The 14000-nt window shown below is 44.5% G+C and overlaps 1 protein-coding gene across 4 annotated transcripts in view; it reads right to left on the bottom strand.

Annotated features, from left to right (window-relative positions):
* Positions 1–12719, bottom strand: part of PANK1 (pantothenate kinase 1) — a 145738-nt gene extending 133019 nt beyond the window's left edge. Inside the window, exon 1 of one of the 4 annotated variants that reach the window (XM_085605291.1) lies at positions 12229–12719. In XM_085605291.1, coding sequence (XP_085461417.1) covers positions 12229–12466 — 238 coding nt within the window. In that variant the 5' untranslated portion in view covers positions 12467–12719. Of the gene's footprint in view, positions 1–10987; positions 11189–12228 lie in introns of those variants that run through there. The other 3 variants (XM_085605282.1, XM_085605306.1, XM_085605300.1) reach the window with 3 other exon arrangements.
* Between the last annotated feature and the right edge of the window lie 1281 nt (positions 12720–14000).

A 14000-nucleotide genomic window follows, 5' to 3' on the forward strand; every position in this document is an offset into this window, starting at 1 on the left:
GTTCTCACTCTTGGCACAGCTGATCCTAGCGTTGGCAAGGACACAGACGGGTTGCCACCTGTGGACGCCATTGCCGGCGTGCACCGAGGCCACGCCCCCTTTGAGGCCACACCCCTCCCCTAACACTCTTCTTTTGTATAAATGTGTCTTTGGAGGAAGCGCAGCGGACGAGCGCAGCGGGCGCGCCGTCGGCGCGCCTAAGGCAAGCCCGTCTGCGCCCGTCCGCGCCAGGACGGGCCTGGGGCCAGTCACCCTGGTCTCCTCCACTCATCCTACGATATCATACTCCAGAGACTCTCTGATGCAATTACATCGGCCTCCCCAGCCCCTCTGTATGTCTATTCTACATGGTGAGAATTCTTCTACTCATTGTGCGCATTGTTTGTATAAATTCACCCCGGTGTTGGAAATTCAACCGCCCCGGACCATCATTAAGATGGCCCTGCTAAATTGCAGATCCCTGCCCAAACATAGTCATGAAGTCTTCATGCTTCTAGAAGAAGAGCAATTTGAGATATTATTTCTCACGGAGACGTGGCTTACCCCAGACTCTGATTTTGACCTGGTGCAGGCGTTACCGCAGGGATATCTTATATAACACTTGGATCGAGTAAAGGGAAAAGAGGGAGGGATAGCCATTATCCATAAGGAACATCTTTCATGCAGACTTCGGGACAGCCCTTTATTGAACTGTGAAAATGTTCATTTTAGCATCCAACTGTCCCCCTGCTACTCACTCTCAGGAGTCCTTATTTACCGCCCCCCAGGAGCCTTGGGCCATTTTTGTAGTTCGCTTGTGGAATTCTCCACAGCTATGACAAGCACTCTTTCTAACTTACTTGTCCTAGGGGATTTTAACATCCACTTTGATAAGGGGGAGGACAACATCGCTTCAGAGCTGCTTTTAGACCTTGCCACCCATCATCTCCATTTACAGAATGACCAATCTACGCACAGTCATGGCCATTTACTTGACCCTATCTTCTGTAATATCAACATCTTGAAAACCAACGCACCGATCTCTCTGCCCTGGTCAGACCATAGGCTCATTCCCTTTAGCTGGGAGATCCCGACCAACGCTCCTCCCACTCTATCTCCCGGTAAACCAGTACGCCCCTGGGCTAAACTAGACCCCAAAAAATGGGAATACATCTTGGACCTCTCCAAGCCCAGCCTTGCCATCGACCCCGTAACAGCGGATGCGGAGTTTTCATCTTGGATAGAAAATTCCTTAAACACCATCCTCCCCTACAAACCATACCGGATAACCCGCAAAAAAACTTCCGCTCCATGGTTCACTCAGGAAACCCGCCTTCTGAAGAAGCAATGCAAAAGAAGAAGCAATGCAAAAGGGCTGAAAGAACTTGGCGGAAAGATTTCGACCCCAAAAGCAAGATGGAATACAGGTTGGCCATCCTCAATTATAAAAAAGCCTTGAAGAACGCCCAAACTTCGTTTTTTCAAGAGAAAATTAATGATGCATCTTGCTCCTCGAGGGAGACCTTCCGCATTGTAAAGCTCCTTTTGAAAACCCCGGAGTCCACTTGTCCATCTGTCCTCGCAGACAATCATTGTGATAAGTTGGCCACGTTTTTTGATCAAAAAATTCAAAACATCCTGCAGCAACTTCCTCCTATCCCCCTGGATTTATCTCTTATTTCACCAATACAAGCTCAGAATCTCAATTCTAGACTCCCTTAAGTAAGGAAACCTTAGTCCCCATTCTTCAATCTCTTAAAAGTGGCTCACCCTCTGACCCTGCACCAGTTAAAATTTTAAAGCAAGTAACATCTACCATCCTCGAACCTATGGTACACCTGATTAATGCCTCACTTGCATTTGGTGTGGTTCCCCCTAGCTGGAAAAAGGCGAAGGTTAGAGCACTCTTAAAAAAACCTAATCTAGACCCCCTCAACCTAGGCAACTTTAGGCCCATTTCGCTCCTCCCCTGCATCAGTAAAATAACAGAAAAATTCATAAACGTCCAGCTCTCCCACTACCTGGAATCGAATGAATTACTTAAACCATCTCAGACGGGTTTTCGCCCCGGCCAGGGCACGGAAACGGCTATGGTGGCAGTGGTCGAGGAGGCCAGGAAGATCATGGATTCAGGAGGTTCAGTGGCAGTGATCCTCCTGGATCTGAGTGCGGCCTTCGACACTGTCAACCACCAAACCCTGGTCCAGCGACTCAGTGATCTTGGGATTTCGGGTGTTGCCCTGACCTGGATAAAATCCTTCCTTCATGACCGCTCATTTCAGGTGATCGAGGGTGGCTATACATCCGGGGAGACCCCTATACGTTGCGGAGTACCACAGGGCTCCTCGTTGAGCCCTACGCTCTTCAACGTGTATATGTCCCCTTTGGAAAAAATAGTCACCCCCCACGGGATTAAACTCCTAACGTACGCTGATGACACCCAGCTGGTGGTCTCCCTTTCTCAGCAGGAAAACCCTACCTCCAACCTTTATTCCTGTTTGAGAGACATAGTCAGCTGGATGGATTGCTCGCACTTGAAGCTTAACAGCGACAAGACGGAGATACTGGTAATGGGGAATCAGGCTCATTTCCGACCAGAATCCTTATGGCCCCCATGCATGGGCAAGCCCCCGACCCCTAAAACCGAGCTCAAAAGCCTCGGACTATGGCTTGACCAAAACCTCACCATGCACACAAGCTAGGAAAACTGCCGGGGTCTGCTATGGGCTCTTGCGATCTGCCCGAAAAATTCTGCCATTACTCCCTTTCCCATCAAGGAAACTCCTTATTCAAGGACTCATCCTGTCACGCTTGGATTATGGCAATGCACTGTTTCTGGGTGCCCCGCAGAAAGTTACTACCAAACTGCAGGTGGTTCAGAACGCGGCCGCAAGGATCCTCACCAACACCAAGAGCCGGTGCTCGGCCAAGCCAGCTATTAAAGCACTTCACTGGCTACCCGTGGTAGAAAGAGTGCAATTTAAGGTGCTCTGTCTTACGCACAAAATCCTCAATGGCAAGGCCCCTCCCATCTTTAAAGATCTGGTGACTCCTTACACCACTCTTAGACCTCTTCGATCCTCTAACGCTCATTTAACTCTGCCACCCAAGATCAAGAGAGCACGATCGGGAGGTCGGCGCTTCTCCTATAATGCTTCTAAATTATGGAACTCCCTCCCTCTTGACATTCGTGCTCAGCCCAATCTGTTGGCCTTCCGAGAATCTCTGAAAACCTGGCTGTTCCCGTGAAACCCCTCCACGACTCCAACTGTACTCATTCAGCGCTGGGACGCTCACGGGCAGCCATGCGCTTTAGAAATCCAGTAACATTAACATTAACATATTGAAAAAACTATTTCTAAACATGATCCTCATAACATAAAACAGGAAGAATTATTTACGTTTCCGCTGGCATCACAAGCAATAAGAGTTAGAAGGCCCAATGCCAGCGGGCAACCTGAAGCTGATGCTTTATGCAGATTGGATGCTATTAATCCTAGCTTCACCCACTGCTTCTATTCCTGCGCTGATGGACATAGTCAATTGTTTCTCTGCTTTTAGCAACTACCGGATAAACTGGTAAAAAAGCTAAGTGATACCAACGACATTGGTAGCAATGATAAATATTCACAGAGTGGATAGATTTGCGCCTACAAACATTCACTCCAATCTCAATCCCAAAGTTTAGGTTGGTGTCAAAGAGACTTGAGGTGACATAGTATGTCGTTATAGTTGCAGTGTGCAAAATGGAAGCAAAATGCTGTTGCAATCTTGTCCTTTTTATTTTAAATTTTCTTAGAATGCAGGTGAGAACAGAAACACCCGACACTTGTTTTGCCCAGTGGCCTGCTGGCCAAGGATTCTTCAAGGCAGGATGACCATTGCAAAATGTTCAGTCTAATCACCTCACCGATCAACTCCTGCCAGACCGCATCTTGATTTTCGTTGCGTCCTGTCGAGGGATGCTGCATTTGCCCTAGGACTTGATTGGCACACTGCAACTATAATGACATACTAGGTCACCTCAAGCCTCTTTGACACCAACCTAAACTTTGGGATTGTACCAACCCTGAGATTGAAGTTAATGTTTGTAGGCACAAATCTATCCACTCTATGAACACTTATCTCATACCAGGTGGTCTTTGGGTGAAACCACCGACTAGGGATGTGCCAGTAGCCACATTTGGGTCATGATCATTTGTGCTTGAACCCACAACCTCTTCTTGCGAACTAGCAATGATAAAAAGTCTGAATTGCCTACAGATCAGATGGATGGCAATGAGGATGAAATACTGGGAGCTCTGATCAATGCCAACCCTTAGTGATCAACAGCGTCAAGGTTCTCACTGACCAAAAGCAGGGAGACTTCATAAAGTGGCAGCTATTACAGACCTCCTTATGGGGAAGAATCCAAATGATAAAAATTGTGGTACCCCCTCATTTCAACTATCTATTCGGCATGCCACTGACACCTGTTCCCTTGTAAAAACTGCATCAAATCGGCTGCCAGATTCAACAAAATATCAGGCATGGGGAAGGCCCAGAGACTCTCAGCAGCCAAGCTACATGCCAACATTACAGCTGGAGGACTCTGCCTACCCTGCTTTGAATTGCACCAAATGGTAATACACCTTCCCCAGTTTGTGGACTACTTCCAACATACTTTCAAAGCCCCTAACTGGATGATTCTGTAAAAAAATATTTAGGAAACTTCTGACATTTCAACACAATAAAACAAGAGAGCAAAGGCTTCTGCTTCCAACTACCCTATCTTTGAGGCACATTGACGGTCTGGAAGTCGGGCCACAAACTTTTGAATTTGACGATTGTTCTACTCTTTGCCTCCCACCCCACCCGGCACAAAAGAGATATAATTTTAGAAGGTAGACCAATTGCCTGATCTTTGGTTCGAGAAGAGTATTTGGAATCTGGACCATCTAATACATAATGGCCAATTTTCGCTTTTAGGGATATCCAACAGAAATTCCATCTGGAGTCGCAATTTCTTCAATATCAACAATTGAAATCTATTCTTCTTCATCGGAGGCTATATGGCAACCCTCAAACACCAACAGGTGATTGCACACAGCACAGGCATCTGACCAAATGGGGAACACATATGAAGCTAATCTCAGGTCTCTATGAAACACTCATTGATCACATACTCAAACCCCACCTCAATTTTCCTGTACAAACGATGGAAGCCCCATCTTTCTGACTCTCTAGAGGAAACCGATTGGATCAGTGGTGTCTGACAGGGAATGGGGGGCAAATTATAATTGTTTTTTTTTTTTTTTTAAACAGTTACCTCCTTGAGCCGCAGCCGCCTCAGTCACTCCTCCGTCGTTGCTGAAGAGCCCGGAAGTACCCAGGCGCCCCTGAGCCAATCACGTTGTGATTTGTCTGAGCGCCGTGGTTCAGCGCTCAGAGGAGTTAGGGGGCCTGTGCATGTTCCCCACCCAGGCTGTAATGTAACGTCCAATGAAAGAGTTATGTATAAACTGAACAATCAGATGGAAGATATGGGATTTTACAAACTTCTCACCTAATTCCCACCACAGCATCTACCATCCTGTGCAGACTGACAATTTGAATGTCAGTTTTAAACCCCAGGCACGGTCTTTTCGAGACGAACAGCATCAGATGACCACGCTTAAAGTGGGACGTTTTACTGCTTCGGTTACCTTCGTTTCATGTGTTAATCAATTGCTTGGATTCAACTGTTTTCCATTCTTTAGACACGGACCAAACATTGTTATTCTTTCAGTGGTTTCAGACTGCCAAGACACACTATGCCTTATAAAGATCTGTACCCTTAGATGGATCAGGTTCAGTCCACTGAGTGGAATATCTGTATTGTGTAGTGCCGCTTTTTGAATGCTCTTGCTTACATGCTACTGTGTAGTCAAAATGCATGCATTTTATTGTGGTACTGTGACCTTCTATTGTTTATCGTAAAATCTAATAAATATAATTATGACAAAAGTAAACATTTTTCTGTTCATCTTTTGGTTTCCATTATGTACATTATCGGCTTGGACAATGGCAACAAAAGGCAGAAATGGAACGGATTCAAATCTTAAATGCTGAACTACAGACTACAATGAGAATAAGTGGTGAAATGAGAAGCCAACAGTCTGGAAAACAAAAACAAGTTCTAGAGAAAACTTGTTTTTCAAGTTAACAGAGCGGGCTGGGAAACCCTGCATTAACTGATCAAAGAGACATAACCTCCAAGCGTAGGTCATCCATACTTTGCTGTAGAAACGCAGCGGCTGCAAGAGAGAATATCACAGGAAAGCTTGTAAAAAATGGCTGTGTTTAGAGTTTTCTTCCGAAATGCCGGTTTCAGAAGGCTGTCCTACGATCTAGGTGGTTTTCCTTCAAGATCATATCCTGAAGCAGTTTCCACATAAGTAGTTGGGTACCCTCTTCTGAGTTGGGAACAGCATAACACGGTTGAATGAAAATTTTAATTAAACGAATGCAAATACTTTTCTTAAAGAGAAATGGCATTACAAAGCCAATCACTGGCAAAGCAACTAGCCTGACTTGTACTGTGTGAAGTGTCTTATGGAGGGTTAAGTAGGAACAGTTGCCTTCTGTGGGAGTGCAGCTAGCAGTACTGCGAGCCTACGGCAGGAAGCCCCTCACAGCAGACGGGAAAACCTGCTTCTCCTTTGGACGAATCCGCGAAGTCTGGGTATGCCTTAAGGAACGACTTCCATATTATCAAAGCCATAATGTAAAGCCCATGACATCCGCGAAACACTCTACTCCTGTATTGTTAGCAAGCGAGATCACAATGCCCATAGACCGACTCTCAAAAGGTGTACTCCGCTGAAGACAAAATCACATTATCCAACAGCTGGTTTTCTCACGTTTTAGTGGAAAAAAACAATGCAACTATTAGGGATCACAAGTTTATACTAAAGGAACAGAGTATTGTTCAAATTCGATCTCCAAATAAACTTGACCAACAATATTAAAAAAAAAAAAACACTTGGAAAACCCAGGCACAATTTCTGCACTGTCTGATAAAATGACAAAAATAAGATGAGTTGTGGAGTGATCCTGCAGACACTTTGAAGCAATACGTTCCCTCCCGCGACACTCTTTAACCCGACACAGATACTGCTCCATCAAAAAATACAAGATATCAACTGGCTATATTTTAAACTACAAAAAGAAAAGAAATCAATGAATATTTACATATGTTGCAATGGGAGGTTATCAACAAGACATGGACTTGTGACCTATGCTCTATTCCTTTTTTTCATGGGTCCTTTCGCATGGAAGCATGCCCTTCAGACTACAGGGAAGTTACAACATTTGAACGGATGAGGAAACCAGAATAACATTCAAGGATGCACTGGCAAAGAAGCACCATTTCTGGCATTGCTTACTCTGGCTTAGTTACACAACTCTAAACTGAATCTGCTATAAGTTGACTGAAAGAGTGATTTTACCGGTAGTAGTAAACCGATGCAGAGACTTTGACACTGTTCAATATATAGAGAATAAAAGATAACCATTGAACACAACAACAAAGTTCAAAGAAATAGTTTGAAAAACAAACACTAAAGGAAATGACACATTAAAGATATGAACAAATACAACTATTTCTAGTCTTGGCAAGTGAGCACAATTCGAAACTTCATAACCTGTTCATAATTTTCAGTGGAAAAACAAACTGGTTTTTCATCTGCAGTTCTCGGGCGATCCTCGCTTGTTCCTCTTCAAAATCTACCTTCATCTGATAGCCTCAGTTATCCCTTTCGTCAGTTCCCCCTTTTAGACCTATGCTGTAGACACAAGTTCTCCTTATAATGGAGGGCTCTTCTCATGTGAGCACTCACCTCTTACCTTGCTCTATGGAGGCCATTCCTTCCTGGCCAAATAGTGAAAAACTAAATCCTCCACTATTGCACATTTCCCAAGGTCTTTCTGACCTAGGCCTGGTGCACTTCTATCTGTGAAGCCTTGAGCCTCGATATCATACTTGGCTCCTAAGGTAAATCATTAAGTCAGCTCTGGTTTCGCCAACCTCAGCCATCTCATAAAAAAATTACCTCTGCTCTCCTTCCACAACAAAACTGTTTAAATCAATACTCTTTCATCTTCTCCGGACTACACAATGGTCTCAATATGCATTCTGTCTCTTTCTCATCCCCAATCTCCAATGTCCAAAACGTCACTGTCTTTCTTACACTGAAACGCCACAAATGTAACCAGATTTCGCTTAGCAAGGCAAACAAATTAAATTCCAACTCCTCTGTACCGTTTACTGTGCGTTCTACCTAAAAAGTTACCCTTTCCTTGCCATAAAATCCACCCTTCAACAAAAAACTTACGGTCCAAGGCCGAGTTGTTGTGGTAAACTCAAACAAGATTCTTTGCTAGCCACAAATCTATGGTGCAGCCTTCTGGCCCTTGAAATATATCATAGATTGAAAATAAACCCCATTAACTCACTTGGTTCCCCCATAAGCATCATGTGCCTTTACTAATTTCATGCCAGAGATGTCCACTAACATCTATAATGCCTATTTTCACTGGCCTGCAGTAAATCGCCCCTTCCTTTGTTACATCCTGGAAATCTCAAAACGAATTGAGTGGCAGCAGAACCCAGTTGTCTCTTAACTATAAGAGCCCTTTCAACCCAGCCGTTAATAATTATTTTTCATATTATCTCCCACGTCCTTGGTGCCTATGCGCGACTGTATTTATCTCATTTCACTTAACTATCTAAAATGCCACATTATCTGTTCTTCATTGGTGGTTCCTTAAATCTAACGCATGCATGTCCACTTAAAATTTCTTTCACTACTTCTACGGTGAAACAGTTTGCAAATAACAGCTTGCATTTAATTATGAAGTAGCTACAATTTTGTACGCTGGTCATTTTATCATTTGCCACAGTTACAAGTGGCGACAATGTAATAGCATTCATTACATTACTCAGATCCCACTAATAACTACAAGGTTATCTACCAATTTACTTTTCTTTTCAGTTTTATCTTCATCTAACATTCTCAATGTGAGAAGAAATGCAATCAAATCCTCAAATTCCTCAGCGCTCAATTGCAAACAACAAAGATATTTGAGCATCCTCCTCTCCAGCCAATGCTTCAGTGTTAACAACTTACTTTTTCCTCTAAATGCCATTTTGTACAGTTTTAAGATACATCTGAAATCACTCTCTGTTCAAAGTACAAATGAGGAACGATCAGGAAGGTGTAAAACTTTCAGCACAACTTTAACACTCTGCATGACAGCAAGACACAATCTGCTGATCTGTAGGTTTTCAAAACGACAATCTCCTTTCCAGAATAACCTGTTGGACCAGCAACAGTCACAAGGAAAGAATAGGAAAACTGGCGCATTTTTTAGAACACATTGTGATGCCACCCAAGTGCTGATGTCACCTTGAAGTAACCTCCGAGAACTATCGTCCAAACCTGCACTACTGCGTTTAGGCAACATGCAAATTAGGATTTCTGAAAATAGAATAGCTGGTCAAAAAGAAAGCAACAGATGATCTGATCAACGCAAGTTTGTGAAGTACAACAGACTTCTTTAATGCTTTCACCATAATACAGCTTTTAAGTGTACATCAAACACCAATCTCTTCTCCAGGCCCACCAACTCTTGGACTGGTTTACCGCAGATCAGTCCTTCAATCCATTATGCATATATAAACTGGATCCCTCTAGGTACTATCGTTCACATTCACTATTTATTCAGCACAAACTGGTGGTGATTCCTCGCTCTAGAAAAATCTGTGTCATTAGATAAGGGGAGTGGCAGAAGACGCACACTACCTTCAGCATAAACCATTTGTGTAGAACATAGCAAGAAACTTGCGAGCCGCACACAGACAGTATGATACTGCAAATTATTGCCCACCAGCAAACAAAACTCGGTGACTCATATCATCCATTCGCCGTGTCCCTAAAATGATGAGGATTCGTGTAGCCAGGTGCTGAAGAAATATTTAATTACAAGATGTAACATCCGGGGGAGAGCTGAAAACCCAGCTCAGACCATGTATCACCATTACCATTCCAAATCACGTTCTAGTAATGAAAACGAATGTATGAGAATACACTAGCAAAAAAGCAACACATTGTCTATAACTACGCCCACATCTCTACAAATCCATGGCAAGATATTATAGGCCCCAAAAGACTGCACACCAAAATACACGAGGAAGGAATTAGACAAGCCCATAAAACAACCGTGGATTTAATGCATTCAAGCGTATAGGTCTGAAATTCAAGGTCAACATGGAAGCCTTCGGTGCACGACGGTTTAAAAATAATTGTTCTGACAGTAATGTCAGGGTGTGTTCATTCAAAGAGCGCTATACGTGGGAATTCGTTACATACGTGACATTTGGACAAGTGTCTCAATTATACTTAATTGATTCCTCACCTCAATGATTTTGACCAACAAACTTTTAATCACAGCAGAGGTGCTGTGTGACTACACTGCGGTCGTAAATCAACTTCACATTTTCTGGTAATACGACAATGACAAGACTCGAGGACACCCACCGTTAAGAAGTACTGTGTGAGTTACGTGAACTTATAGCACACACACAAGCTGGTGTGAATGTTCGAGGGAAGCCAAGTAAGCACTCAGTTGCAGCACACCTACAAAACAGTGGGTCCAGTCACTCAAATATAGCGATTTGGATTCAAGTGAAGCGCGCCGCACACAGTAAGACGAAACTGAACGTCCATAAACGTTGCTCTTTAAACCGTAGTCACAAAACAAGCTTTCACTCTTCCGAGTTCACCTCAACAGGCTGTGTTCAGCAAAAACAAGAGTGCACTTACTAATAAGGGACGTTGCTGCCATTCAATAAACTTTGCCATTATGCGAAACTTGCGAGCGCCTCTTATGGTAACGGTAGATACCGAGGAGAATGATGCATACAATTTTCCAATGGTTGTAAAATGAAATCGCCTCTGAAAATACGCAGAATATGCGTCTTACTTACAATGTTTTTTCGAATCAATTAGTTTCATGGTGCCTGGTACGCCTACAACGTATTAAGAGAAGGGTGCAAGTATCGAGCGGAAGAGGTGCGTGTAGAACCGGACAGCAGCAGGGTAGCTGTGAAGTCTTCTCGCTATAAATTCACATTTTCCGTGCTTGTACACTGCGAACTGCGGACGCGGACAAGCTTGTGTGGACTGTATTTACAATCACAGCTCAGGTGCCGGTAGCCATGCTCCCTGGGCTCCAATTGGCGGGCTGCTGGCCAACCCACATGGTATCAGTGGGCGTATGCGCGCAGCTCGCCATTTCATTGGCTAAGAAACATGGTGTTCCATGGACGCTGATTTTCAGGCTTATCGGGCACCAGTGAGCACATCGTGGACCAATGGGGCAGCTTGAGCAAGCAAAAACACACAAAAAAATACACCATAACTAGAAAAAAAATGTTCTTGTAGGATCAAAAGGCGCAAACAAAGCTTTTCTCTGAACAAATGACTGCAGGAATATCTGGTCACTAACGGGGGGTTAATTTCTCCTGCAGTTAACAGCTCAAGGTCTATTACAATACTAGATACACGGGAGACACAACGGCAAAATATCTGGAACATCACGATCAAAGGCGAAATACATAAACAAAGAGGATATTCGAATTTATTTATGATACTGGATGAAACATCATCGTCGGGGACCATCTAAATTTAATAGACCGCCACACCCACGTTGCCAGATGACTTATCGATCTGTAAATGTCCGTGAATTTAAACCGGCAACAGTGCATTTTCAATCCAGCATGTCGTTCATTGCCTAATGCACTGATATAGGTTTGAAATGGAAGTGTCTCAAAAGACAGTCATCAGATCTCTAGTGCTGAGCCTTGCATCACACTGTATTGAGATGCTGCAGTGCGGACTGTCTGTGTGCGCACCATTGCACCACCACCAAGAAAGCCGACACAGCCAGTGTGTTCAATGGGCAAGGCTGCTAGTTTCAGAAAATACTTGCAGATTGAGAGTAAAAAAAATACCGAATGAGCTTTGAGCACTCCTACCAGTCTGCAAGAATAATAAAGTATAATAGCTTCACATGCAGACTGGGGAAGCAGTAGCACAAATTAAAGACCGGGTTAGAAGGATGGCAGGCATGCGAGCAACTGGGGCGCACTGGAGCGGGGTGGTTGCAGAATTAAGGCGGCTGAAGGGAATAAGCCTGGGGATGCAGACCGCAAGGAGACAGACTTACGTGGTCGGTTTTTCCTGGCGGAGTCCAGCCTCCTACGGAGCCTGCACTTCTTGGCCGGGGAATCATGGCTCTGAGGGTGGTGCTGAGAGTCTCCCGCTCCCCCGGAGCTCCGCCTAAGGCGCTGCTGCTGCACTGGTTCGGTCGGGGCGTAGAAGCCGTTCTGCAACTGCTGACCATTAAAGCAGGAGGAGGTTGGCACCGAACTTCGGCCCGGGGGCTCCTCTGCACCGTCCCCCATTGCAGCAGCAACTGTCAAGATCAGTCCAAACCAGGAGGCACCACCCCCTGCACAGTCTATGTCCCGACGCGAGGTTCACCCCCTACCTAAATAAGGAATAGCCGGGGTCCAGGTAAAACTTGCGAGATAGACGCGCGCAGCAGTAGGCAAGAGCCCTTGCTCTGTGCTCCGAGGTCACCCTCGGTCATTGCTAGACTCCTGGCTGCCTTCCCTGCGCTGGGCAGCCAGTGCAGGCGTCAGGAGAGAACGCAGACACAGGTGGGGTGCGAGTGACGGGACTTCCGGCGGACATCTTAGAAAAGACATTTTCCGATGCATTTTAACGGAATTATTTATTTGAAAGAAGGGCATTTGCCGCTATTGATGTTACTGCATGATGCGTGTTTATGTCCAGAAGCGTAAATTGGACATACATTTCCTGCTTTATTGTTTGTCGAGGTAGGCTTACTATATATTACAAAATTTGCAAGTGGAATGTATTTTTGTATTAAGATGTTCCACAGACCGACTTTGTTTTCGAATTTGATTCCCGTGATTTCGCTTACATTTAGTTACAAGACAGGCAGGGAGGGATCCAAAGAACCATAGTTCACTCGTTCGCTTGTAGATGTATTCACCACGTCTTTCTTTTGTTTCCATGTCCATGCCTTCCTTTAGTTGTTCAAATGACCGGCAGAAGATGACATCAGATCTCGGTTCGTAGGGGCAAGGATGATGCAGCGCACATTCCCAAATCTTATTGGTGAGGGTGTGGTGTATTTTAGAGCAATACCGATTGGATTCTTAAGCATAGTCCTTGTAGTGCAGCTGTGCAGGTGCAATCTCCACGTATACCATAAAATCATTTTTCCAGTACAAATATTTTTATTCCCACGGTTGTACTACTAGTGTAATTCAGAGCAGTGCAGACACATTTATACAATTCCATATTACAGAAAGGCTTTGGTATAAGGGTACAAATGTGAAAATAGATTGTGGAAGCGTTGCTGAACATAGATAACACTTTTATTTGCTGATAAATCAATTTACGTTTGTCGCTAGGATTTTAACATACAAACCATTTTCCTTGAACAACCCTTTCTCAAACAAGCATTGGCAAAACCACCAGGTCTCGACTGCCAGAGAGCTATTAGCTGTTTCAACGTCTTCTTGAGAGAGCTATTGGCTTTTTCAGTGTCTTTAAGCCATGTTGTATAGTAGCACAGCAGCTGTGGAGCATAGCTGAAAGAAAAAGAAAAGAAACGCCATGATGCGTCCTGAGCTGGCTGCCTCTTAGAGCTTTTTTCATATGGCATGGCCAGTGATAGCTGGAGACAACACTGAGGGAGGCTAGGCGGGAGGCAACACAGAGGAAGCGGGGATGAGTCCGGATGGGCAGCACGGACAGCACAGGGTTGGAGGGAAGGACTGGAACAAAGCTGACGAGCTTCGGAAGCAGGGAGGGAGGATAGAGGCAAGCAATAACACTGGAAACAATGAAAGCAAAACCACAAACCTACAGAAGGAGGTAGGGCGGGTGGGGGTAAGCAACACT

Source organism: Triturus cristatus, chromosome 1_2, assembly GCF_964204655.1.
Source record: "Triturus cristatus chromosome 1_2, aTriCri1.1, whole genome shotgun sequence".
NCBI classification, from domain to species: domain Eukaryota; kingdom Metazoa; phylum Chordata; class Amphibia; order Caudata; family Salamandridae; genus Triturus; species Triturus cristatus.